This window comes from Mangifera indica, unplaced genomic scaffold (genome assembly GCF_011075055.1).
Source record: "Mangifera indica cultivar Alphonso unplaced genomic scaffold, CATAS_Mindica_2.1 Un_0008, whole genome shotgun sequence".
NCBI classification, from domain to species: domain Eukaryota; kingdom Viridiplantae; phylum Streptophyta; class Magnoliopsida; order Sapindales; family Anacardiaceae; genus Mangifera; species Mangifera indica.
The window spans coordinates 500,758-524,871 of NW_025401100.1; the positions used below are offsets into that span (position 1 = coordinate 500,758).

A 24,114-nucleotide genomic window follows, 5' to 3' on the forward strand; every position below is an offset into this window, starting at 1 on the left:
CGCCCCTCCGCTTTTTCAAAAATTTCAATTTCACTCCTTTCTCTCTTTCAGTTTAAACTCTCCTTCTCTTTATCAATTGTTCATCATTTTTGGTTGTCAGCTCTCTCTCTCTCTTTCGTTTGAATATTCATCTGAAGGGAAATGAGAATAACTGGGAGAGAGAGAACTGACAAGCGAAGATGGTAAATAGTATTTTTTTTATTTTTTTAAAAGGATATCGAAACCTGTCTCCTACCACTTTTACAAGGAAAATGCAATAAGTATATCAGATAATTTTTTTTATTTATTTAATATACTAGAATGAATTTGTTGGATAATTTCTAACTTAAAGATGATTAAATAAGTTTATATATAATATAATAGAAGGGTTGGCATGGCATGGAATGGAAGCAGGCGTAGTTACATCTTTTTCAAAGGTGGTTGACTAAATCTAATTTTTAAACCATTTTAAAGGTTTGCAAACAAATAAATATTAATATGTAATTAAACACTAATTTTGACTTCTTCCACTCACTCATGTTTAACGACATGTTAAAATATAGAATTCATAATGTAATCCAATTTATACATTATTTGGTATAACAATTAATGTGATGTTCTAACAAACCTTTAATGGGTCTCAATCAAACAACCAACAAACCATATAATTTGGTGCTTTTATTGTATTTCTGTGTAGTTTTCTAGATATTTTTTTTGGTATAGTTTTTTTTTTTTTCCCCCCCCTAATCAGGCCTTCTCCTTTGATTGTAAAGATGGAAATTATAATTTCTACAATTTCTCTTCTCTTAAACTCTATTTTTATAGATATTTAGATGGGCTTCAAGAAGAGAATAAGCATTTTCTTTTATTGTTCAAGAACAGAAAAAGTAGCGGTTGTGCTGTGAGCATCAGTGACAAGTGTGCCACTCCATCCAAATTATCTAATTAAAGTATTAGAAAATTATCTACCACTCCTTTAATTCTTAAGCAATTATGTATTTAGTATCGGCTTCTTGCGTTGACATCTTTAACATTGAATGATTGAACCCATTTATCTACCATTCCTTATGCAATCAACAACACAATTGAAAGAAACAGGAAGGAAAAGATTCATCTTCCATCAATAGAGCTATGGAGAGCAAGAATGAATCATCAACTGCAGGAAAAATTATAAGATGCAAAGGTTTTGTCTCTGTATATTTGTTAATAAATCATTTCTACATTATAAGATTTTTTGTTAATTTTGTTTCATGATATGTCAAGCAGCTGCTATTGGGAGAAGACCTGGAGAACCACTCTCCATAGAGGAAATTGAAGTTGACCCTCCAAAAGCTGGGGAGGTTCGAATCAAGATTTTATGCACATCCGTCTGCCACACTGATATTGCCTTCTGGAAATTTACTACAGTAAGTTGTTCATTTCATTTGTTAATCAGATTTTGAAAACTCGAAATGCTCCATATTTTTAATGGGATGATGATCATCAGGGGCCTGCTGCAATATTTCCCATAATTTATGGGCATGAAGCCGTTGGGTAAGTAATTCAACTCCACCCTCTCTTTTTTTAATTCATTTGTGCGAAGTGTTGGTAATGTGATTCGGTTTATTATGGGGATGTTCAAGTCTTGTGGAGAGTGTAGGAGAATATGTAGAAGAAGTGAGGGAAGGGGACTTGGTTGTTCCTGTGTTTCGAGCAAACTGCGGAGAATGTGGAGAATGTAAGTCAACAAAAAGCAACACTTGCTCAAAATCTGGTATCCCCCAAGGATTCATGCCAAGGGATGGAACAAGCAGGTTTAGGGACAAGAATGGTGAGGCTGTGTATAGCTTTCTCTTTGTGTCCAGCTTCACCGAATACACAGTAGTAGACATCGTGCATGTCGTCAAATTAAATCACGAAATGCCAGTCGATAAGGCCTGCCTTCTCAGCTGTGGAGTGTCAACCGGTGAGTATGAGCGAAAGTGAATGAATTAGCCTTGTGAATTAATGTTCTTGAACACTAATGTTATGTGGAGGCAGGGTTTGGAGCAGCATACAAGTTGGCAGCAGTGGAAGAGGGGTCCACTGTCGCAATCTTTGGCCTTGGGGTTGTTGGGCTTGCGGTATTTTCTTGAAACCAACAATGCATCGAATAAAACTATGTACAGACTAAGACAGTAGCTTATGATTTGGTAATGATTATTTAATCCAGGTTGCAGAGGGAGCGAGGTTATGCAAAGCTTCAAAGATAATAGGCATTGATATAAATGAAGAAAAATTTGAGCTAGGTGTGGCTGTCTTACTTAATAATAATGTAACCATTTTATTCCATGATCAAGTGTTTGACCATCTGCTTTTTCCAGGGAAAAAATTCGGAGTCACTGATTTCATCAACCCTGGAGCGTTGGGTGACAAAACAGTCAGCCAGGTGGGTCTCTAACTATTATTAGTACTACTATCTCTATACCAATTAATTAAAGGCAGAAATTTACTTATCTTCATGGATTTCCAATGGTAAATAAGGTTATTAAGGAGATGACAGGTGGGGGTGCCGACTATTGCTTTGAGTGCATTGGTTTAGCATCTGTAATAGAAGAAGCTTTCAGCAGTAGCAGAGAGGTACGTTTTGGAAAATGAGAGGATATCTTTATCTTCACCTATTTATTGGTCTTTAAATTAATTAATCAACTATGATCAGGGTTGGGGTAAGACAGTGATACTGGGAATGGTGATGCCTGGGACGCCATTGTCATTGAGCGGCTTTGAGCTTCTTAGAGGCAGAAGTGTTTGTGGGTCTTTGTTCGGAGGGTTGAAGCCCAAAACTGACCTCCCACTTCTTGCCCAGAAATATCTAAACAAGGTTTTTTTTTTTTTTTTTTTTTACAATATTATATATAATCATTTCAAGTATATAAATAGGAATATCATAAAAAAAATACATCAAATTAAAATTTAAAAATAAATACGTATAATTTTATCTATTTATTTATTATTTATGTTTGTTAACGGGGTGATCTGTATGTAACAGGAACTTCATCTGGATGATTTCATAACCCACCAAGTGAGTTTCATTGATATTAACAAAGCCTTTGAGTTGCTTTTGGAAGGGAAAAGTCTCCGTTGCATCATATGGATGGACCATTAACTCTCTCCCTTTCTCTTGCCTGTTTCCTATAAACTCAACTTCTTTTATGCTTTGGTAATTCTTCTACGTTGTGAAAGGTTGATGTATTATTTGCATTTTATTTTAATTTTTTTGGTTGTTGCTATTAATTGTTAAAGGTATAGCTGGACCTAAACTGAACTGGTTCAGATTCAAAAATTGATTTAGTTCAATTTGATTCACTTGAATTTGAATTGAGTTTAAGTTAGAATGTTTATCTCATTTTAAAATTGAATCAAATTTAAGCTAGGTTAATGACTTAATTCAGTTCAAATTTAGCTCATGATTTAATTTAAATTATGTTAAGTAACTGTTAAATAATATCGTTTTGTTAATAAATCACGATTTAAATTATGAATCTAATTGATTTAAACTATAAATTTGAGTTAAATTCGAATTAAATTTGAACCACTTTCAATATTAACTCAACAAATTTAAACTAAATTTGAATCGAAATATTCAAACTTGGTTTGGTTTTTATCCACCCCTGGTCAAAGGTAATGAATCGTTTAGTGGGCATATGTATGATACGTTTTTCTCCACTTCTCAAACGTTTTTTTTCAAATAATGATATCAGCAAGCCACATTTTCCGTTTCTAAGAGGGCAATTTTCAAATAATTAGTTGGGCAAAAAGGTCAATACATGATACTATTGTTATTACCAATAAAATTATTTATATAATTTTGTATATAAATAATAATAAATAATCATATGATTGAATATTATTTTATCTTTAGTTTTTAATTATCAAATTAAATAATAACATATTATTATTTATATATAAAAATAGTATATATTATACCACTTTGTTATTTTATATATATACTCAATTAATTAATTAGATATTTTTCAAACCACTGGGCTATCACATTATAATAATTTTCACTTTTCCACCAAAGTTCAACCTTAAAACATTTATCCACACTAATTGATATAAATAATATTTTTTTAATATAAATAACATTTTTCATGTAAAATTAAATTTTATTGATGAAACAATAATATTATGAAATTAAATTATTATTTTATTTATACTATTTAATTTTTTAAAATTTTTATATAACCCTAAATTAAAATTCACATTATAAAATTTAAATGATATAATAAGTCTTTTACTTTCATTTTCTTCTACTCTTACAATTTTTTTTCTCTTTTTATATATAGGAGTGTTTTTATCATAAAATCACATATGAGAAGGTAAATTTAATGTTTGAAAATATTAAAAGTATTTTTAAAAATTTTAAGAAGTTACTGAAAATTCAAGAAAAAATTAGAGCTCTTTTAAAAAAATTTTAAATAATAATCAACCCTTATAATTTAAAAAATAATAATTATACTCTAAATAATTTTTAAATAATAATTTATTGTATTATATTTAATTATTTAGGAGTATATAAAATTTAAAATTTTTTACGGGAAAATGATTAATTTTTAAAAATTAATAGATAATAAAATTATTATTTTAACTTTTTATTATTAATTTTTATGATAAATTTAATTTTAAATAAAAAATATAATTTATACTAATTTAAAGTTAAAAAAATACTTTAGTACGAAAATATCGTTTACTCTTGAGAGATGATACAATAACGGCAATATTTTTGGAAATAATAACTATTATAATTTGTAAGCTAGTGATTAAGAGACCCTTGAAAAATGGACTCCAACTCCGGCCCAGCCCGGCCCAGCTAGCTACCCATTTATCGCAGTTTCTTGATTGTAAATGTTACCCTGTTAGGTTGCCACATTTGACGGAGCTTCTAAAAGAACCGAAACGTGGCAGATGCTGAATCGATTAAAACATTTTTAACCACTGCAAAGTAAAACAGTAAAAGTAAAACTCGGCAAACGTGACCTACCCTTGTCTCTTACAACGTAATAATCTGCTTTCGGCCGTCTATTGAAATAAGCGACTACCAATTGAAGAACACGGATAGCTTTTTTCTCCATCAATGGCGGAAGCCCAAAACGACAAAACTCCGTCCCTAGCTGAGGTGCCCTTTCTCTCTCGTCATACTGATTTTCATTTTTTTTCAACATAAAAATTAATTGGTCCAACAAATTCACAATCATTATCATTTTAGTTCGATCCGTGTTTCTTGTAGCTGATTTGACTTGGACAGATCGGTTACTGGAATTTCCGGTAGTATATAATTACAATTTTAATTATATTAATTAGTTTGTGGCATATTGGTGCTGTTGATTGGGGGTTCTATCGACATCTGATCATGCGTAATAAAATATGGGGGAAGTTTTGTGCTATTGCAATGTGAAGCAAGATTTCTCCTTTTTAGGATGCCGCAGAATGAAATAACACTGACTTATTTTGTGTAATTTAAGTCAACCCTCTAAACTAGTTTTTGTTTCTTCTCTAGATTTAAGTCTGATTTAATGCATGATAATGTTCTTTAAATTGCAGTTTGTTTTTGTGATTTCTGATGTTCCTAATTTCAATTGTAATGTGGACTATTGGGGTTCACTAAGGTTCCAGGATCTTCCATAGTTTGCTCAACGGATATATAAACCATTGATGTTTCTTTATGAATCAATTGAAGACTGAACCTTAAATTGCGAGCTTGATTATTTGAAAATTTAGAACTGCATTTGGATGTAGGTATGTCTGATGCTTGTGGGTTTTAGATTTAGATGTTCTGTAGTTTTGCCAGCATTGCTTCAAATCCCAATGATAACTTTTAAGAAACTTGCTTATAGCCTGCCAAGTTTTTAATCTTGGGCTCAGTTTGATGGAAGTGAAATAGCGCAAGTAAGCTGTATGTTCTAGGGTCAAGCGTGAGTCAAACTTTGGCCTTTAACCACATCCACAATTCTTTTGTTGATAAGGGTGCAAATTCTTCTTCTGGATTCAGCATCAAACACATTCAACATTTTTTATTCTTCCCTGATAATATTTTGAACTAATTATTGTGAAATTCTTTTGGAATGTGCTTTGATGTATAGGCATATTTGTTGAAGGAAAAAGACAGGAAGGAAGATGTGACTGTTATAACTGCGGAAGTAAAAGAGGTTGAGGCCCCAGTGACAGCTGATTCTAAGGAATTTGTCACTGAGATAGCTGAGGAAACACCTGCTGTTGAAGAAAATCCAAAAGTCACCCCTGCTCCTACTATTGAAGAAAGTGCTGAAATCACTCCTTCTTCTGAGGAAAACAGTGGTAAAACTGCTGTAACTGCTGCTGAGGGAAGCAGCGAAACTGATGAAAACTTGAGTGATCAGGAGGAAGCTGCTGAAGAGACACCTGAGATAAAGGTTGATCATTACTGATAACTGTCATTTGCTCACTGGCCACATATCCATGTGATGTGTTTGCTAGTTGCTTTTTTGTGGTCTTTCTGTTGACTTGTTTATTTTGATTTACTGGTTGGTGTATAGTTGGAGACAGCACCTGCAGATTACCGATTCCCAACTACTAATCAAACAAGGCATTGCTTTACCCGTTATATTGAGTATCACCGGTGAGTTAACCTTTTCTTTTCAATTAACTCTGAAGCTAGTCATTAGCATTAGAAGTTTCTGTATATCATTTTGATCTTTGCAGGTGTGTAGCTGCCAAGGGAGAAGGTGCCACAGAGTGTGATAAGTTCGCAAAATTTTATCGTTCTCTTTGCCCTGGTGAATGGGTATGTATGACCAACACATGGCAAGCCCAAAAAGTTATTCATGCCTTTGTTTCTCAAATTTATTTTTGATCTTTTTAACCATTCAGATGTTAGGAGAAATATGGATATATCATTAAAAAAAAAAAAAATCTCTTAATATGATCAAGCTTATTATTGTCACCATACAGTGGAATTTTTTACTTTAAATTCATGTTTTATCACAAGTAATATCTAATTAATTTCTATAGTGAAAGTACCAACAAGAATATTCAAGACATATGAGAGTGGTATTTTGGATGTGAAAATAATGAGATAAATTCCTAATATATAAGCCTTTAGTACATGATATTAGCGGAACTACACAGTACTGCTGCATGAATGGCATTATTTTGGCATTATATCTCGGGGTTATTCTTTTTGCATTTTGCTAAGTTATGTACTTTGAATGGAATGGTATTGATTACACTTATCTGAATGCTTTCTAACCCTCTGTTTCAAGAAATTTTCCAGTTTGATCAAGCCATACTCTTAGTGCTTTTTCAAGCCCTCTGTTTTGAGAAATTGTGTTCATTTTTTTTGGAAGTTGTATTTACTTCCTAAGGAAAAAAAACAGCATTGTTCACCTCTGCTGATGTGATTGTCTTGCATATGAAAATTTTAATATAAATACTGATTGTACATACTATTACTGGAATGGAGAGCCACTACAATTATTTTCCTTATCACTATTTCATTTTCAAGCTTTTCCTCGCCCACTTACCTACAACTTTATAGTGAAGATAGCAGTTCTCTTTGTCTGGCAGCTTAGTTTCAGGATGTTGTAATCTTTTGGTTGAGAAGCCTCCTTATATTATAACTTCTTGCTGTTTTCTATTACTATAATATCTTTTGCTGACTTTGTATTCATGTATGGTTTACAGATTGAGAAATGGAATGAGCAAAGGGAGAATGGCGCCTTCCCCGGTCCTCTGTAGACAGTGCTTCTTTTGCGAGCTTGGATGTCATTTGCTTCCTGCTGTTGAACCTGAGTTGCGATTATGAATCAAAGTGAATTCTCAGAGATGTTTTCTAAAATTTAATGAGTTAATAAAATTTTTTTGGCTTGTCAATTAGAACTAGTTCAAGTCTAAATACCGAGATGTATCGCTCCACACAGAGGTTATTGCTTACCAAGTGGTAAAGGTTTTACCCATCATAATTTTCCTGCGGCGGACTGCTCGCTGTGTAATGGTTTCAGGCTACTTTGTAGCAACTAATAATGAGATCAGTCCTTGACGGTTAGTAATGCATCATATATATTGCATTTGATTTTATAATCCTGAGATTCATAGTTATCAAGTTCTATAATACACGAGACATATCGAATGATATAATACAAATAAAAAATAATATATATTATAAGATGTATTAAATTAATACAATACAATAAATGTATCGTATAATATGATATGATAAACATATTGTATGATATAATATATATTTTATAATATAATATAATTATAGATATGGATCAATACGGTTCAAGAGAAACTTATTATGAAATTAATCACTGGTAGTCACTATTGAAACTGATAAACTAGCATCATAAAAAAATTAATAATAATAAAATTAGGTATATTTATTTTAAGTATATAAATAAATATATATTTGATATGTGTTATTAATTGATTAAGTGATTTTGAATTAAAAATAAAATAATATTTAATAATATAAAAATATTATATATATATATATATATATATATATATATATATATATTTATTTATTTATGTATTTAAAAGTAAAATAATAATTTAAATCCTTACCGCACAACAAAAAGAAAATCCCAATTCTAGCTGGATTATTGTAGTGAATTTGAATTTCTTGGCCGTCTTTAGGCTAAAACAACCCTTCATATTTTCTATTTTCCAATCAGACCCGGAAACTCGGTAGAACAAGAAATCATATATTCTTTGAGTCTGCAGTGGTAAGTTCCAGATTTATTGACATTCCAAGTTCAGATTTTAAAACCTACTGAATCAACTTGTTACACGGATAGAGAGCTTGTAGAACATATCTCTGAAAAAAAAATGGTTGTTGGAATCAAATAATGCATTGGTGCTTCTGCCTTGACAACATCATCTGCTTCTCTATAATTTGAGTTTGCTCAATTCAATTTTCTGAACAGGATATGTGTAGGCCTCATAGTTGATTTGTTGGCCCAAACTACTTAACTTGGTGAGAGTTGTTATCAGATCAACCTGTAGAATAATCAATCCCACAAATGAGATGAGGAATTAAAGTCAATCCAGTAATGTCACAGAGATGCATGATAAAACAAGATTTTGTCCTGTGAGAGAGGAGGTTGGCATGTTTAGCACCTCATGATTAGTGTTCCACCATAGAAAAAAAGTAACACTGTGAACACAAGTAATGAATACAAATTTGTGTGCTAATAATGGCATATTACTATGTGATGGGGTGTTACATTATTTTTAATTTAAAATTATTTAATTATATAGTGATGTATCATTGTTTGTGTACATAGTTTTATTAATAGAAAAAAGAATAGTGAAATCTGCAAACTAACCTCGTAATCTGTCTCAGAAACTGTTTCTCGACTACGTTGGTATTTCTGAACCCATGGAGTAACATCTGGATCAGTCGCTAATAAGGCCTCTGTTGCTGATTGATCAGGACCCAAGAATGCTGACATAACAGCCAGCTGACCAAGACAAGATTTACAAAGAGCCAGATGAATGAATGTTAGAATAGTGAATTCAGCATGTCATTTACAAATGGTCATCCTCCTGTTAAGGAATTCCTCTACCAAAATGTATAATCAATGTTATTGCAACCCTTCAAGTTCGCCCCTTTTATGAGTTATATTAAGTGAGGAATGTAAGCCAAAAAATTAACTAAAATCACATGCTGTAACTCCAGACATGACTATTTGATGAACCATACTGGCAACTGATGAATTCTATCCACAACTTGTTTGAATAACATTAGACATCTCTCAAGTGATTTGAACATAAGTTAAACATAAGGAGATCCTCTCAAATTTGGATATTGTAGATGCACTATATGACATTTTACTTAGCAAATGCCTTCCGGGGGTGTTTGACTAAGTCCATTCATGATGATTCACAACCATAGAAGAGCAACTGTGACTAGCAGAGAGTTTACCTGGCGAGGACCAAAGCCGATTGCTGAAAACTTATCTTTCATTTCCTGTACAGAAGCTTTCTGCCACTGGGGCACCCTCCCCTCTGGATCTGGCTCCTGGGTATCTGTCCTTCCAAATTGCTTATCAAATAAGCCCCACTGTAGCACAACAGCTTACACATAATCAGTAATAAAACTTAGCACGGAAAGCAGAATAAAATATAATGTTTCTATTCTTTAAGGCCAAAGGAGAAGCCATGGCCATGGCTTTGCATGGATGCCCTTACAAAGCAACTGAAAAGGTAAAAAAAAAAAAAAAAAGGCAAATTGAGAAAAAGTAAGTGCAGCAACAGTGACATAGTAGAAACTCAGCTATCAGGTGGTTCAGAAAATTTGACAACTATATATTATCTTCTGGTCAAAGAGGACCATAGTTTCATTAATCACTGGAACTCTGCTTAGACGGTCAACACAAACTTATGCAGGACATATCTATATAAAAAGCGACTGATGTGAGCAACAAAATTTTGCATGAACTAATGTAGGACATTCTTTCCTTACCCATCTCTTGCATCACATCGAGAGACTTCACCAACTAGATAAAATATAACGAATGATGTTGAAAATAAATGTACAACATACAGAAGAACAAATTAACCTGTCCATTTGAACCATAGGCAGTGTATAGTAACCTCCCTTTCTCTTCATTTCCTCCGCATTTACGGATAGCAGATGCCAGAAATGTAGCCTTAAGGGCACTTTGTGCTACATATAATGAAGAAAACTGAGTCACGGATAGTAGCCTTCACTCTAAGCACACCACAGAAACTGAAGTAAACAATCATAGCATGGTGCTCAGCTCGAACTTGGTAATATCTAATATATATAACCTGAAAACTGAATCAGATCTGCGAAGGATATTGGTCCACCCTTGGAATATGAATCTATCTCCTTCTTCGCTTTCTCTATTAAATTCAGAGCAGCAGAAAGCCCCTTATTTTCAGGTCTGTTTATCTCTGAGCTTCAGGAAAGAAAATTTCAGAAGAGAAAAAGGTGACTGCTTAGTAAGCCACAACTAGGGTTGCTGTATTTCAGTGAAAGAGAAAGCTTGATTGATAAAGCAACCGAAAATTCATAAAACCCAAATTTTGTAAAAAATATGTTATTTCAAAAAATCATCATGAAAAGCATAAAAACACATCTATTCCGTTCATATGTTCCTCTAAGATGACAAAACGCTTGATCAATAATAGCTTAGCAAACTATTTGAGATAATGCTACTTAAAGCAAATACCTGAACCGTACAGATCCATTTGCACCCCCAGATTTTGTAGCCTACACGCTTAACAGCATGACATCAGTTTATTTCTCTCCCCATCCATGGCTAAGAATTTCTATTATATCCAAGAAATTTAAAATAGTTATAGGCTTTGTCTGACCTTATCATATGTCATGGCATCATTCAGTGCCAAAGTCAGAACTGAAGGGATAAGATCTTGTTTCCCCTGAAATAGTTACAGACAAACAAGTGAAAACAATGGACATTGACCAATTGATGGAATCTAAAGCACATCTATATGAGGTCCTTGCATATATTTACCAAGACTAATTCAGTACACATAAATGAACAATAAACCAACCTGTAGTGCAGTTAGGAGGGTCTCCTTAACATTAGCTGTTAAGAACAAGGTGACAAATTTGGTTAACCAGACTCCTACTTCTTTAAGCAAGGGAAGAGGTGTGTTTAGAACTTACAGAGAAACTCAGAACGTTGTCTCCGTTGTATCAAATCAGCAGCACTTGCCATTTCAATGAATGATCCAGAGCTTGCTACTATTTCCTAATGAGGGACCACAACTGGCACAAACTCATCATCATATCAATGTTAATTATAAAGTTACAAATTTGTTAAAGATGATGTATAAACCTGAAATTGTAAATTTGTAGATGACTACTTTGTAAATTACACAATTAGAACTACAGTCATGTTAGCAGCATGTATCAAGTAATACGTATTCCAGATTTTCCTTTAAAAACAGAGGTTTATTTAAAGAAAAAAAGAACTATTAAATATTTACTACAAACAGAGAAACACTAATGAATTTATCATGTTAGTAGATGACTCTATGAATTTGCTTTTAGACATTGAACTGTCTTGATTATTGTTTGGAGAAAAACAAGGCGAACTCAGTATCATGCAATGGAATGATGAGTGATAAGCCAACAAGAAGCACAAAATTCAATACTTCCCGCTTTTTTTTCAGTGATTCAATAAATAAAAGGGACAAATGCAATAAACAGAGGAATGAAATGAAAGATTGATCTCACCATGCCAATGGTAGCACCAACGTATTTGAGAACATCTCTTCTGTGGAAACCAATCTCACGAACATCAGTCTCTAGTTTATGACAACGAATGACAACCTGATTACTCTAATTAAAACAAAAACAAACATCCAAATTGCAGCATTTTAGATATGGAGAACCATCTTAAATGAGGCACTTAGAATTTACAATCACCAAAAAGTTAAAAAAATGCAGAAACTTACAGCATGTGCAGAGAGTCTGGTAGTGGAAATGGAAGTGCTGAGAGAAACAATGGGAACCAGAGAAGGAAGTGTAGAGAGGAAGGAGACACTCATTGTCTCTTGATTTTCTTCTTTCAAATTTTCAGAAGTAATGCAAGGCAAAGCTCTTTGTTTACGAATGCAGTGCAGGGATTGGAAAGTGTGGGCCTACAATGGGATTATATGAGTGGAGTGTGCATGATATGTGTTATCCTATCTTTGATGACTCGGATCGGTTCCTGAAATTTCTTTCTTTATATTGGACTTGACACCTCTTGAAAAATGTTCATGGGCCCGGGTCGGATCCTACATCATTCCATGCAAAAAGGTTATAAAAAAGATTTTTATTACAGATTTAAGGCAATTATTATCTTCAAGAGACAAGGAAAATGGTGTATAATAAGAGTGGATTTAAATTGAATTTGTTTAAGTTCAAATTCAAGTATACGAGTTATATATTTTTAAGTTTGAGTTTTACATGTGATCGACTTATCAAACTCACAAGCCTTAAAAATTTTAATACAAATCTATTAAAATGACATAATTTTGATCAATACATATAAAAACATCGTTTTAATTATTTTTATTTGATTGCAGTATCAAATTGAGCTCAAAACTCAAATTTAAATCAAACTCAGAACTCAATTTCTCCCAAAATCACCTTTAAGATAAACTCATTTCGTTTCACTCAAATCAGGAGAAGATCGAGCTCGATTCAAGTCTAACCATAGTGTATAATCAGTCATTCACGTTTAAATTATTTAACAAAGGTTTATAGATTAAAGGCCTCTATATAACGATATCCAGATCTCCAGATTTGTTTGGCACCTTTGTTTAAATGCAGAAAGAAAGCAACATACTCATCAGTGTAGCAGCATTCAATGGCCACAAACAAACAAACAAAATACATTGTTGTGTAAGAGCACTTTATTTCTTGAGGCATTTTTACATCATGCATTCCTTATCCTTCTTTTGACATTTAGCCAACTTCTCCAACACCAACAATATAAATATTGCCTTTGTAATTTAATGGAATCATATCTCTTCAATGATCCAATTCCTATCGCTACCCAGTACTCTAATGCTCTGTTCATTTCGCTTGATATAAAAACAGATAGTTTGATTGGATATACAAAATCTATCTAAACTCCGGATATACACATTCTGCACCCCAAGCATCTAAAATGGCACAATCAGCTTGCAGGCCTTGAATAAACTATAAGACCAGATAATCCATTCCAATTGCCAACCAACCAGCTAGGGGATCTTTCTTGCAGGAATTGTCCAGGTGCCACTAATCTACTTAAAAAATGAGTTAACATTTGGTAGTTCCTTCTGACATAAACAATCCGGCAAGGGATTCACATAAAAAGCTTCTTCTGAGCGAAACCTATCCATGCCCTTTGTTCCAGAGATAGGGCCCTTTCTTTTTCGTGGGGATCCTTGCCTGCAAGAACAACACAAAGAGCAAAAAAACGAAAAAAAGGCTTGAGTTACTCATCATAACGTAAACCCTAGAGTATTATGAAAATAAATAATCTTGATCACATCAATACTTGATTATAATATGACATGCACACTGGCTCCATAATCAAGCTCATGTCCCATGAAATGATGAATGGCTCAATACCACTAAGCACTGACTTTTTGGACCAAAAGTGTGACATCACCCTGATTGAATTAGCTCCATGTATACAAATTATAAAAGACCTCTCCCAATTTTCCAATTAAAAAAGTAATCATTTTCAATAGTCGTCACCTCATTTTGCAAACCAGGAGAGCCAATCTACATTAACTTCAGCAAGAAGGAACCATGTAAATAAGACCACCAAAGCTTTGTTTTTAGCGGCTACTCATAATCACGAGTGATTCAATCCAACATATGATAGGCTGTGACCCAAAGTTAAGAAACAAAACAGTAGATAATCCAACAAAGCACCAACAAAAGGAAGTCTTCATAGAACACCTAATAATCATTTTATGCAAAGCAGTCTCCTAAAGAAACTAAAGCTAGCCATTTAATTAACAACCCAAAGATAAATATATTAATGCTCTCATAAAAAGTACTCATGACATACCGTCTTTTATGAATTTCAATGATCCGATTAGCTAAATTTCTGCCTTCTTTCATAGTTCCCTTCTCAATTTTATTAAAGAGACGAACAAGTGCTTTCCTGACACAGCAAACACAAACAGACTTCAATACACAACGCATGAATGGCAATAGAAGTTAATTTGACATGCTCCCTATACCTAACCTGTCTGGAGAAATAGTTTTCCTATGTCCCAAAAAACGACGATGACCTTCAACTGCTCTCGCCATGTTTCCAGAGTATGTTGGAATAAACACATCGCTTTTGACTGATACTATGTAGTCAAGTGCAGCCATTTGAGATGCATGATTGACAAATGGTTGAAGCTCCTCAACAGATGCCAATTTTTCCTGCAAAACAATCATGTCTATGAACCAAAATGCTAACCAACAACAGAAAATATTCAACATTTTAAGATTTCAGCTTCTTAATGCTTCGTTTAGAAATCAACAAATGAAAATATTAGAGATAAAACTAATTCTTCTTGCATCAATTATTGTGTGTTTGTGAAAGGGAGAAGAAAGTTTGTCTGCCACTGGAGGAGGAGTGATTCTGAACTCCCAAATATCATAGCCTAATTTTAATTCATTTTTATTACCCGGGAATGAAGTTGATTTCTGAGTTGTCCTTGTAGAATAATTGAGCAATATTCATTACCTGGGAACTTGTATGATTTATTAGTTAACTCATTAATGATCTGGATATGATCTTGAATGCACAACTGTGCAGATCATGTTTAACAGTTGCACATTCAACACTCTACATCAAGTTTTTTTTAAGTTTCAAGGTGTCACGGATCAATGTGCACAACCAACCTCTTAAGGCCTTCCAAAGGTTTAACAAAGTCAAACATTAGCACAAAAGATACAAGCAATACCTTTTTCATTAATATGGGGTAGCGGGATTGCAGATCAGCCATATGAGAATCACCCCCATATATCTCTCCAGCAGCAATATATATAGGGGTGTTTGAGGGGTACCCAAGAGCTGTAAGAAAAATTCCAACCTCCTTTGGTGTTAAGGGGCAATAACCTTTGGACCTCTGTTCCTCCGAATCAATGTCCTTCACTTTCCAGTAGGCAGTATTTTCTCTAAAAATTGTTATACGGGTGTAATACAAATAATATGTCTCAGTCATCAAACTAAACGAAAAAATGACACATCATCAAATGAAGAAGCATTGAACTGATCATTGTAAATCCACCCACAGTGAAATCTCAGACCTTATTGTCCTTAGTTCATCAGCTTCAATGGATGATAAATCATGTGTGCATCCACTAAAGGCAAGCATGTCCTTCTCATATCTAAGATGTAGAGAAATGTAACGACCATAAGATCTCATTCGATCCACCAACAACTACAGCATCAATGAAATAAAAGTTTTCAAATGTGATCATTGCATAGGTCACAAACAGAAATATAGCTACTCCAAAAACTGGACTAAAAAGTTCACAGTAATTATTTACTTTTCCCATTGCTTCAATTTGAGGTGCAAATCGAAGAGCATCATAGCAAGCACGGCAACGGAGCTTCTGAATATCTGGAGGTAAATTATTATTTGCTAGGCGAGAGTCAGATTTGGCAGCTCGAATAACCTATACAGTAATTTTGTAACAAGATCACTGCATCCAGAACACCGTTAAACCACTATGCAGAAACAGACTGAATCATTCTGAGAGACACACCTGATAATCCTCCCACATGCTAGCTATCTCATCCTGGTAGTAATCCATACCAGACCAGCTTCTAAAATTCTTAACTGCTATGGTAGCTGTAGCGAATTCCTTGGGAAGCCTTTTTATGACTTTTACATCATTAGCCAAAGCATCAATGAAATAATCTTCATCAAAAACATCACAGAAGTTGCTGCAGTGAAAAGAATAACAAACCATGTTATTGATCATGATGAAACTAATATAGCAAAAGACAGTCAAACTTTTAATCATAACAAGATAGGGAGGAACCTTGAATCTTGCCAAAATGATTGTTTATCAAGCTCTGGAACTACAAGAGTGGCATTTATGATACGGGCTACAGCTACCATGTCACAGATCTGTAACTCAGAATTTAAACTGTACTCAGCAACCCAAAACTTAGAAATTTAAGTCTGGTTAACAGCACAGTAAGAAACTAGATGGATTATATCTCCCAGCATGTAAAGAGAGAAGATTTCAACACTCCATCTCATAGCATTTGGAAGGGAAAAAGGAGAAGAAGAAGATGAAGAAGCAATGGAAAAGTCCACTTCCAAGCTCACTACCACACCAATTTAATCATAAGTTGCTTCTCAATACAATGAAGGGATGACATTTATGACTTCAACAAACAAAATCAAAATGATCACAGCAGAATATTATAAGATACATTACTACACTCTACCACTACAATTTGATTTCAAAAAGGAGAAAAATAAAACAAAACACAATAAAATCATAAATAACTCTACATATGCTTTTATAATAGCTTAAAACTGAATTCTTCACCAGAAAATTCCATGTGGTGTCTTTTACAAATTCTCAATTCACTAATCACAGCAAAGAATTTTCTATTTACTGGAATATATACTTGGAAGTATTAAACAGCTTATAAGATTCAGGCATAGATAAGAACAAAATACAAACCCCAGCGCGCATCTGATTGAGACCACCATTTGTATGAACCAGAAGAAAACCACGAGACGGGGCAGTAGCTGATAAACAAAAGAAAATTTTTAAATAAGCACACAGGATTGCAGTTGTTTAATAGACCATTTAAAATAAAACCTCTTCCTTACATGTATAATTAGGGCTAGGGTCTACACAATGCACGTAATCGCGATTGGGAGGAGACTTCCATAATTTGCCAAAATCCGAACTCCCACTGGCACCATCCAACTGTCAAGTCTAAAGGAGTGAAAACATGAAAGAAACATGACTGCTTCGCATCATTTATATACAATCCTACTAATCATATTCATTCCGTCAATGCCCGTAGCCCCAAACTAAAAAAATAAAGACAAAATTCATTTGCTCCACTGTTTTGTTTTAAAAAAAAAAAACTCGTAACGACCTGAATATTGAATCTATAACACTAAATATTAATATCGAAACCTTGCGGGAAGGTAACGGAGCTTTGGAAAAATGAGGTGGAGGAAACTCTTGAGTCCAGCTTTGCTCTGTATGCTACAAGAATTTACAAAACAAAATTGACAAATAAATCAAATCGAATCACAATATCTATACTAGAAAGTGCAAAAAATGAAATTAGGTTTTTTTCTTAAAATTCAAATTGATTAAATAAAAAAAAAAACAGAGAACAGTTTGCAAAGAGAAACAAGATCTAGTTAACAAAGAAAGACACCTGAGTAACAGTTGGGAGTTTGTAAGGGTCAGAGAAGTCTAAAACTTCAGAAGAAGGAAAAACACGGACGTGTACGGACAGAAGAGCCACCAGCGATATTACGCATACTGCGCACATTATCAACTTCCTAAGCACCACTACCAGTCTTCTCCTTCGCCTTTGCATCTCGTGTTGCTATTTACACACTCACTCACTGTGTCTAAAAAAACTTGGCGAGTGCAAAACGACGACGCGAAGCCATTAACAAAAATGAGGAGGTTAGTAGTGTGCCTTAATTATGCGTTTTCAGTGATTACTGCTAAAAGTGAGGCGGCGTTGTCGGTGTTGAGACTTTGCTTTTGTGTTAGTAGACAAACAAAATGCCATAATCCATTGATTTACCGTAAGATTTGTTGGTGGGTCCGTAATTGCGTCATCTCATTCAAATCCAGATATGTGTCTCTGTGTGTGTGTATATATATATATATATATATTTATTATTTTCAGAATCCGTATTGGCTTAGACTTCATTATCCACTAAAATTAAATAGACCGTGAAAAACAAAATTATCCAATATTTCTAAATGATAATTTAGATGATAAAAAGTAAGATTTTATAGGGTAATTAATTAAAATAAGTAAAATTTTAAGCGTTTATACGTTTTTAGGTTATCCTAGAAAAGTTTTACCAAAATAAGCAAACCGTATTTTTTTTACCCTTTTTACCCTTATGTTGAAAACTAAGTAAAAATATTTTTTCTGAGAATATGCGTCGGTTTATGGCGGTAACGATGGTAGCTAGGGATTTTACAGTGAAACCCTAAATATGTCGAATGTATATGAATGTTTTTGAATGTTTCGAACGCTTAAAATGATATAGTTTCGATGTTAATGGATGTCTAGAAGTGTAGCCGTTGAGAGACAAAAGCGCAAAAAGTGAACAGTGTCACACAAATTGTGAACAGTGTCACGCAAACTGTGAACAGTGCTGCGCAAACCGTGTAAACTACTTGCAAAATCGCGCAAAAAATACTGTTCACAGACTATGATATCTACTTTTGCGCGATGTAATCAGTGTTTACGCGATGTGAACAGGTTTGCGCGGTGTAAACAGTGTTTGCACAGCACTGTAAATTTGCGCAGTTTGCGTGACACTGTAAATTTGCGCGCTTTTGTCTCTCAACGGCTACACTTCCAGACATCCTTAACATTGAAACTACATCATTTTAAGCGTTCGAAACATTCAAAAACATCCATATACATAATTCGACATATTTAGGGTTTCAGTGTAAACCCCCTAGCCACCATCGTAACCACCATAAACCGACGCATATTCTCAGAAAAAATATTTTTACTTGGTTTTTTAACATAAGGGTAAAAAGGGTAAAAAAAATACAGTTTACTTATTTTGGTAAAACTTTTCTAGGGTGGTCTAAAAACGTATAAACGCTTAAAATTTTACTTATTTTAATTAATTACCCGATTTTATATATAAAAAATATAGTTTTAAATTGATTTTAATAATATCAAAATTAAATTTTTAATTAACTTAGTTTAACGGTTCGAATTTGTTAATTACTCTCAAAAAAAAGATGAATGAGTTTTATTAATAAGTTTAGTTACCCTAGTGAAAATTATATTTACTATAATATTATTATTTATGTCATCCTTTCTAAGATTATATAAATTATTATACTTTTTTCTATTATCGTCACCTCACCATTTTCTCCTTCTTGATCAATTTCTTCTCCGACACTAATGAATTATCTCTCTTTGATCTTTTTTCCACCATCACAAGCACTTGTTCTAGCAAAAAACGTTCTCCTGTTTCTCTTCCAACCCACAATTCACATTTCAGGCATTGAAGTTGTCACTTCCACTATAATAAAAAGGATATTTAGTGAAATTTTTTCTATGATGTTTACTCAAAGCCCTTGAAAAATTATGGAAAGTCAAAAATTTAAGACAAAAATTAGAGGACAAGCAAAGTTACCGGAGATGATGAGAAATTATAAAAAAATATTAATTTTATCGATCATTACTTTCATGTCTATTGGCTTTCATGAGTGTTTTTTAATGGTTAATAAATGAGAAAAATATAAAAAAAATATTATAAAATAGTTATGATGAAAATATAAAATTTAGTGGGTAAGTCGACTACATGCGAGTTATGGGTTGTTGGCTCTAAAGTGGCAGGAAAATTGAAACGCAAATACAAGAACACAAAATTCAAAGTAGTTGCCCTGATTGAGATTATGAGCGACCAACCAATCCCATTTATAAAATGAAATGAAATGATAGAGAGCTGCCAAGCCATTTTAATGGTTGTAGCATGTCAAAAGCTCATTGTTTTCTTCTGCAAGTAGTAGATGTTCAATCACCTTTAATGAAGGTTCTTTAGCTTTACTTATTAGTAGGGTGGTTGTTAGCTCTTAAATTATATCGTCCCAAAACATTATTTATATTTATTTATTTATTTATGTTTTCCTTTTGTTTTCTCTTTTTGATCTTAAATGAAATGGTGAAGTACAACTCATCATAATGCTGACTGCTTAACAAGAAATATCCAGGGCTAGGCTAGCTCGCTGAACAAAGCATGTTTTCTGTTTGGACGCTGCAGTGCAGCCTAGACACCTTGATGCTCATTGGGTGATCAATCTCAGTCAGTCCACTAGGTGCTAAGATAACTTTACAGTACACACCGGACAAGGATGAAATAGCCCGTTAGCTGTGCGGTCTACAACTACAACAATGACACATGCCAATAGAAAGCAACTAGGCAACTAAGCGCTGATTTTGGCATTGTTGTGTTAGAATTAGAAACTCTTGGGCTGAACTTTGCTATGGCCTATCAGTAACAAACTTTGTTCATCCGAATTGGGCAAAGGATATGGGCTGACCCATATGTGGTCCTTTTATAAACTTTAGGACAAATTGAGTCAAATATCATTTGATTTTAAACTTAAACTTAGACAAGTTCATAATCTCCCTGACTAAAAAATACAATAAACTATTCAATACATTCAATCTCCCTCACAAAAACATTTCCCAAACACATGAAACCTTGTGGCAAATGCTTTTTTCAAAATCAATTATCAAATTTAGAACCAAAGAAGCCAAATCATTTTCCCACAAATGATGGTTTTATTTTCTCGTTGGGTGATGAAACCATGGAGAAAATCACCATTGATGAAGCCTTGGTGACTGTATAAGAAACTGATTCTTCAATGAACTTCACAGAGTTTCATCCACTCCAAAATTGATCATAACTTCTATTTCTTGTTTATTAAAAGACTTGGATCTTTTTCAATGCTAAAATCACATCTTGTTTTTACAAAAACGTTTTGATTATGCTTCATGGATTGAACCATGCAATGCAATATGGTTTGTGAGGTTAAAAGTTTAAGGACTAGCGGATGTATCCAATTCAAAGTTGATAATATCTATATGAACACATTGGAAAATCTTTCAAAAGCTTTAGATTTTTTGCAAATGGATCCACGGCTTGTACTGTTACTTCACTTTGCCATTTCTAAACCTTATTTCTTAATTACATCATGAGCTCACCAAGTTGAGTAACAACCTACTCAAACTTGACTTAAGTAAATACTCAAGTTGTTTGATTTCGAGCTTGGCTCAAAAATAATTGAGCTGAACTTGATTTGATTGTATCCTTAATACTAGTTATTCCCAATCTAATGACTATAGGGTTAGTTATTGAACCTAAGATTTATCTGTTTAGTGTGATTAGTTTGATCCCAAAGAAACAGTTTAATTCGGATGAGACTTGTTAAAAAAAAAAAAAACTATGACATAAATCTCAACTTATGAAACTCAAAGTTTCATTGACAATATATTTGACTTGAAACATAAAATCATGCAAAAAAAAAAAATCATTGAATCCAATAATTAAGATCAATCTAAAAATAAAATCAAGCAATATGTGTTATTTTACATTAGTAAAATATTTGAAAATTAAAAAAAAAAAGTTATGCTTTTAAGTTTCCAGGTGGAATTTGATGATTTATTTTCACGCTTTTTCGTGATTTAGTTATAAATGTGGTTAAGACCGAAAAAAGTAATAATGTATTTGCATAATATAAAATTGATTTTTAGACAAATTGTGAAACAACCAGATTTTAAGAGTATGTGTAAAATGGGTAAAATTACAAAAACCATAGAACTAGGAATAAAAAGAAGAAAACCCAAAAACTATGGAAACTAACAATATCCCCCTATAATTAGGGAAAATATTATGCATAATATTACTATTCCTAATAGGGGTTAATATAATTTCCTTTAGTTATAGTTTTTTTTTTTAATTTTCCCTCAATTGGGTTTTTTTTTTTATAATTTCAAAAAAAAAAATACCTATACACCTAAAAGTACAACATTTTTAAAATCTTTGAACCTTAAGTAATGATATTGACACAAGTATTTATCGTAAAATTTGTATAATGTAAAGTAGGAACAATCACAAATAACTTATTTCCTATCTATCTTCAAAGTGAAAAAGTTGATTTATTGGATGTCATCAAATTTTGGCCAAAAGTAGAATCGAAGAAGTTGAAATGGATTTTTGAATGGAAGAGTGATAAAAAATTAAGTTTATAAATGAATCTGCTTTCATCAAACTTGAATTAGAAGGCTATAGGGGGTCAATCCTAGGAAAAAATAGATAGTTTAATGAGCTACTCTTATAATTTTTTATATTATCATAGAATGTGTTAATTTGGTGCATGTGTTAGAAAAAATATAAAGAAAGTAAAGTTGACAATTGCTCGGTTATGATTTTATGATGAAGTGATGAAAAGAATATAGCCACATTCCAATGGGCTAGCCATATTATTAATAGTGTAGTTATATGTACGTAATTTTTATGTATAAATAATGATATATTTTCATATAATTAGATTATTAAAATAATATTTAATTATATAATAATATATTATTATTTATATATAAAATTATTTATATTATTTGTTTGTAATTAAAACCAGGGGAAACTTGGACTCCAAGGCGATAGAAAATCACGTGTTGGAAGCCAAACCCGAGACAAATGACTAGTTTTATAATATTCTCTTGGAATTTAATACTAGGTTTAGGTGGGCAGCCATTAATTAAAGCCACTTAACACATTTAGTGAATCGATGAAAGGGACTTCGGCAATATCCTAGCAAAATCTATGGGTGAGCATGAAACCTCTTGTATTGTCTAGAACGTTAAGAAAGGAAACACAGCATAATATATTACATGCATGGTACTATCTATTCTGTCAGGACTATACACAGACCTTTGGGTAAATATGCAGTTATATTGTGGTAGGTAAATTCTTTTCTTTGGGTTATCAGATACCATTTGTATTAGATAAATAAATAAATTTAAAATATAATAATCAGATTTATAATTATTAAATCGTTAAGTTAAAGTTTCATGAATAATTTTAAATCATCTTCTTGAATCTATGAGTTTTATCAACCCTTAGAATTTTTATGTTACAATAGGGTTATCCTGCAGCTTATATTTTTAATATTGAAAGCAATTAAAGTTGATAGATATATGATGAATTTCATCGCTGCCATGCTGATGAATGATGAGACACTGGTTTCACGCGAATGACAGGCTAACAACTGCATCTTTGCACACTGGCATGGCATCTACCCATTAAAGGATTTAATTCACTAAGTTTTACTTTTAGTGGAGACAACTCTATATATATTTATATATAGAGGGGAATAATGGAGATGGGTTGCAAATTAATGGCAGAAGTACCTTTGAAGCCCCCTTGTGGTTTCTTTCATCATTCAGAAGATTGAAAATGTTACACTCGTCGGAGCATCAGATGTCATGTCATGTGAACTTCTTGAATCTTCACTGTTTTTTTTTTATTTTTTATAATTAAGCCTAGAGATTTGAACATAAATGGTCATTAGAATAATATTATATTAAAATTTTCTAGCTGTGAATTGATTTTTCAAATTTCGTGTGCCAGCTTGTACAGTTTGCCTTTAAGCTCTCATCAGGAAGTTGCCAAGAATTTGGTCCCTGCGTGCAGGGTCTCTCACCCACCTGTCCCATACATGCTTTTCAAGTTTAACAAGTCAGTCGTCTCCAAGAGCGGTGCAAGATAATCAAAGTAGACTGCTTCAAAGTTAGAAACTTATAATGCTGATCTAAATGAACTTTCTTGGATCGGGGGTCAGGGCAACGTGCACGCGCATTTGACAGAAGAAAATTGTTATATATACAA

The 24,114-nt window shown here is 33.0% G+C and overlaps 4 protein-coding genes across 5 annotated transcripts; 2 read left to right on the plus strand and 2 right to left on the minus strand.

Annotated features, from left to right (window-relative positions):
- Positions 1–988: 988 nt before the first annotated feature.
- On the plus strand, positions 989–3,303 carry LOC123205514 (alcohol dehydrogenase-like 2). The gene is made up of 10 exons (XM_044622481.1): positions 989–1,162; positions 1,246–1,385; positions 1,466–1,512; positions 1,602–1,924; positions 1,999–2,081; positions 2,171–2,246; positions 2,322–2,386; positions 2,482–2,577; positions 2,657–2,818; positions 2,987–3,303. The coding sequence occupies exons 1-10, from the start codon at positions 1,111–1,113 to the stop codon at positions 3,101–3,103; spliced, it is 1,161 nt and encodes a 386-aa protein (XP_044478416.1). The 5' UTR covers positions 989–1,110; the 3' UTR covers positions 3,104–3,303.
- A 1,656-nt stretch (positions 3,304–4,959) lies between these two features.
- On the plus strand, positions 4,960–8,020 carry LOC123205507 (cytochrome c oxidase subunit 6b-1-like). The gene is made up of 5 exons (XM_044622472.1): positions 4,960–5,116; positions 6,081–6,389; positions 6,513–6,595; positions 6,679–6,760; positions 7,660–8,020. The coding sequence occupies exons 1-5, from the start codon at positions 5,075–5,077 to the stop codon at positions 7,711–7,713; spliced, it is 570 nt and encodes a 189-aa protein (XP_044478407.1). The 5' UTR covers positions 4,960–5,074; the 3' UTR covers positions 7,714–8,020.
- Positions 8,021–8,664: 644 nt separating this feature from the next.
- On the minus strand, positions 8,665–12,640 carry LOC123205515 (thylakoid lumenal 29 kDa protein, chloroplastic-like). The gene is made up of 11 exons (XM_044622482.1): positions 12,436–12,640; positions 12,215–12,319; positions 11,642–11,726; positions 11,527–11,561; positions 11,326–11,391; positions 11,181–11,221; positions 10,777–10,907; positions 10,545–10,651; positions 9,908–10,045; positions 9,309–9,443; positions 8,665–8,979 (listed from the first exon to the last, which is right to left on the minus strand). The coding sequence occupies exons 1-11, from the start codon at positions 12,526–12,528 to the stop codon at positions 8,869–8,871; spliced, it is 1,047 nt and encodes a 348-aa protein (XP_044478417.1). The 5' UTR covers positions 12,529–12,640; the 3' UTR covers positions 8,665–8,868.
- A 725-nt stretch (positions 12,641–13,365) lies between these two features.
- LOC123205494 (O-fucosyltransferase 7-like) lies at positions 13,366–18,218 on the minus strand. Of its 2 annotated transcripts, none has more exons than XM_044622453.1 (12): positions 17,886–18,213; positions 17,636–17,707; positions 17,320–17,419; positions 17,168–17,235; positions 16,511–16,599; positions 16,232–16,412; positions 16,013–16,141; positions 15,770–15,903; positions 15,424–15,637; positions 14,712–14,896; positions 14,532–14,627; positions 13,366–13,900 (listed from the first exon to the last, which is right to left on the minus strand). In XM_044622453.1, the coding sequence occupies exons 1-12, from the start codon at positions 18,048–18,050 to the stop codon at positions 13,753–13,755; spliced, it is 1,581 nt and encodes a 526-aa protein (XP_044478388.1). In that variant the 5' UTR covers positions 18,051–18,213; the 3' UTR covers positions 13,366–13,752. The 2 variants fall into 2 exon arrangements, with proteins under 2 accessions (XP_044478388.1, XP_044478389.1); XM_044622454.1 differs by having other exon boundaries at positions 13,763–13,900; positions 14,707–14,896; positions 17,886–18,218.
- Between the last annotated feature and the right edge of the window lie 5,896 nt (positions 18,219–24,114).

What these genes read in the sequence shown, in the direction of transcription:
- LOC123205514 (XM_044622481.1), top strand. Translation starts at nt 1,111, where the DNA reads ATGGAGAGCAAGAATGAATCATCAACTGCAGGAAAAATTATAAGATGC. An exon ending in TATGGGCATGAAGCCGTTGG is followed by an intron (nt 1,513 to 1,601) that starts GTAAGTAATTCA and finishes GGGATGTTCAAG; the next exon opens with TCTTGTGGAGAGTGTAGGAG. An exon ending in CAGCTGTGGAGTGTCAACCG is followed by an intron (nt 1,925 to 1,998) that starts GTGAGTATGAGC and finishes ATGTGGAGGCAG; the next exon opens with GGTTTGGAGCAGCATACAAG.
- LOC123205507 (XM_044622472.1), top strand. Translation starts at nt 5,075, where the DNA reads ATGGCGGAAGCCCAAAACGACAAAACTCCGTCCCTAGCTGAG. An exon ending in CGTTATATTGAGTATCACCG is followed by an intron (nt 6,596 to 6,678) that starts GTGAGTTAACCT and finishes TGATCTTTGCAG; the next exon opens with GTGTGTAGCTGCCAAGGGAG. An exon ending in CTCTTTGCCCTGGTGAATGG is followed by an intron (nt 6,761 to 7,659) that starts GTATGTATGACC and finishes TATGGTTTACAG; the next exon opens with ATTGAGAAATGGAATGAGCA.
- LOC123205515 (XM_044622482.1), bottom strand. Translation starts at nt 12,528, where the DNA reads ATGAGTGTCTCCTTCCTCTCTACACTTCCTTCTCTGGTTCCCATTGTT. An exon ending in ACAACGTTCTGAGTTTCTCT is followed by an intron (nt 11,562 to 11,641) that starts GTAAGTTCTAAA and finishes TGTTCTTAACAG; the next exon opens with CTAATGTTAAGGAGACCCTC. An exon ending in TTTCTGAGACAGATTACGAG is followed by an intron (nt 8,980 to 9,308) that starts GTTAGTTTGCAG and finishes ATTATTCTACAG; the next exon opens with GTTGATCTGATAACAACTCT.
- LOC123205494 (XM_044622453.1), bottom strand. Translation starts at nt 18,050, where the DNA reads ATGCAAAGGCGAAGGAGAAGACTGGTAGTGGTGCTTAGGAAGTTGATA. An exon ending in CTCCGTTACCTTCCCGCAAG is followed by an intron (nt 17,420 to 17,635) that starts GTTTCGATATTA and finishes TAGACTTGACAG; the next exon opens with TTGGATGGTGCCAGTGGGAG. An exon ending in GCATGTGGGAGGATTATCAG is followed by an intron (nt 16,142 to 16,231) that starts GTGTGTCTCTCA and finishes ATTACTGTATAG; the next exon opens with GTTATTCGAGCTGCCAAATC.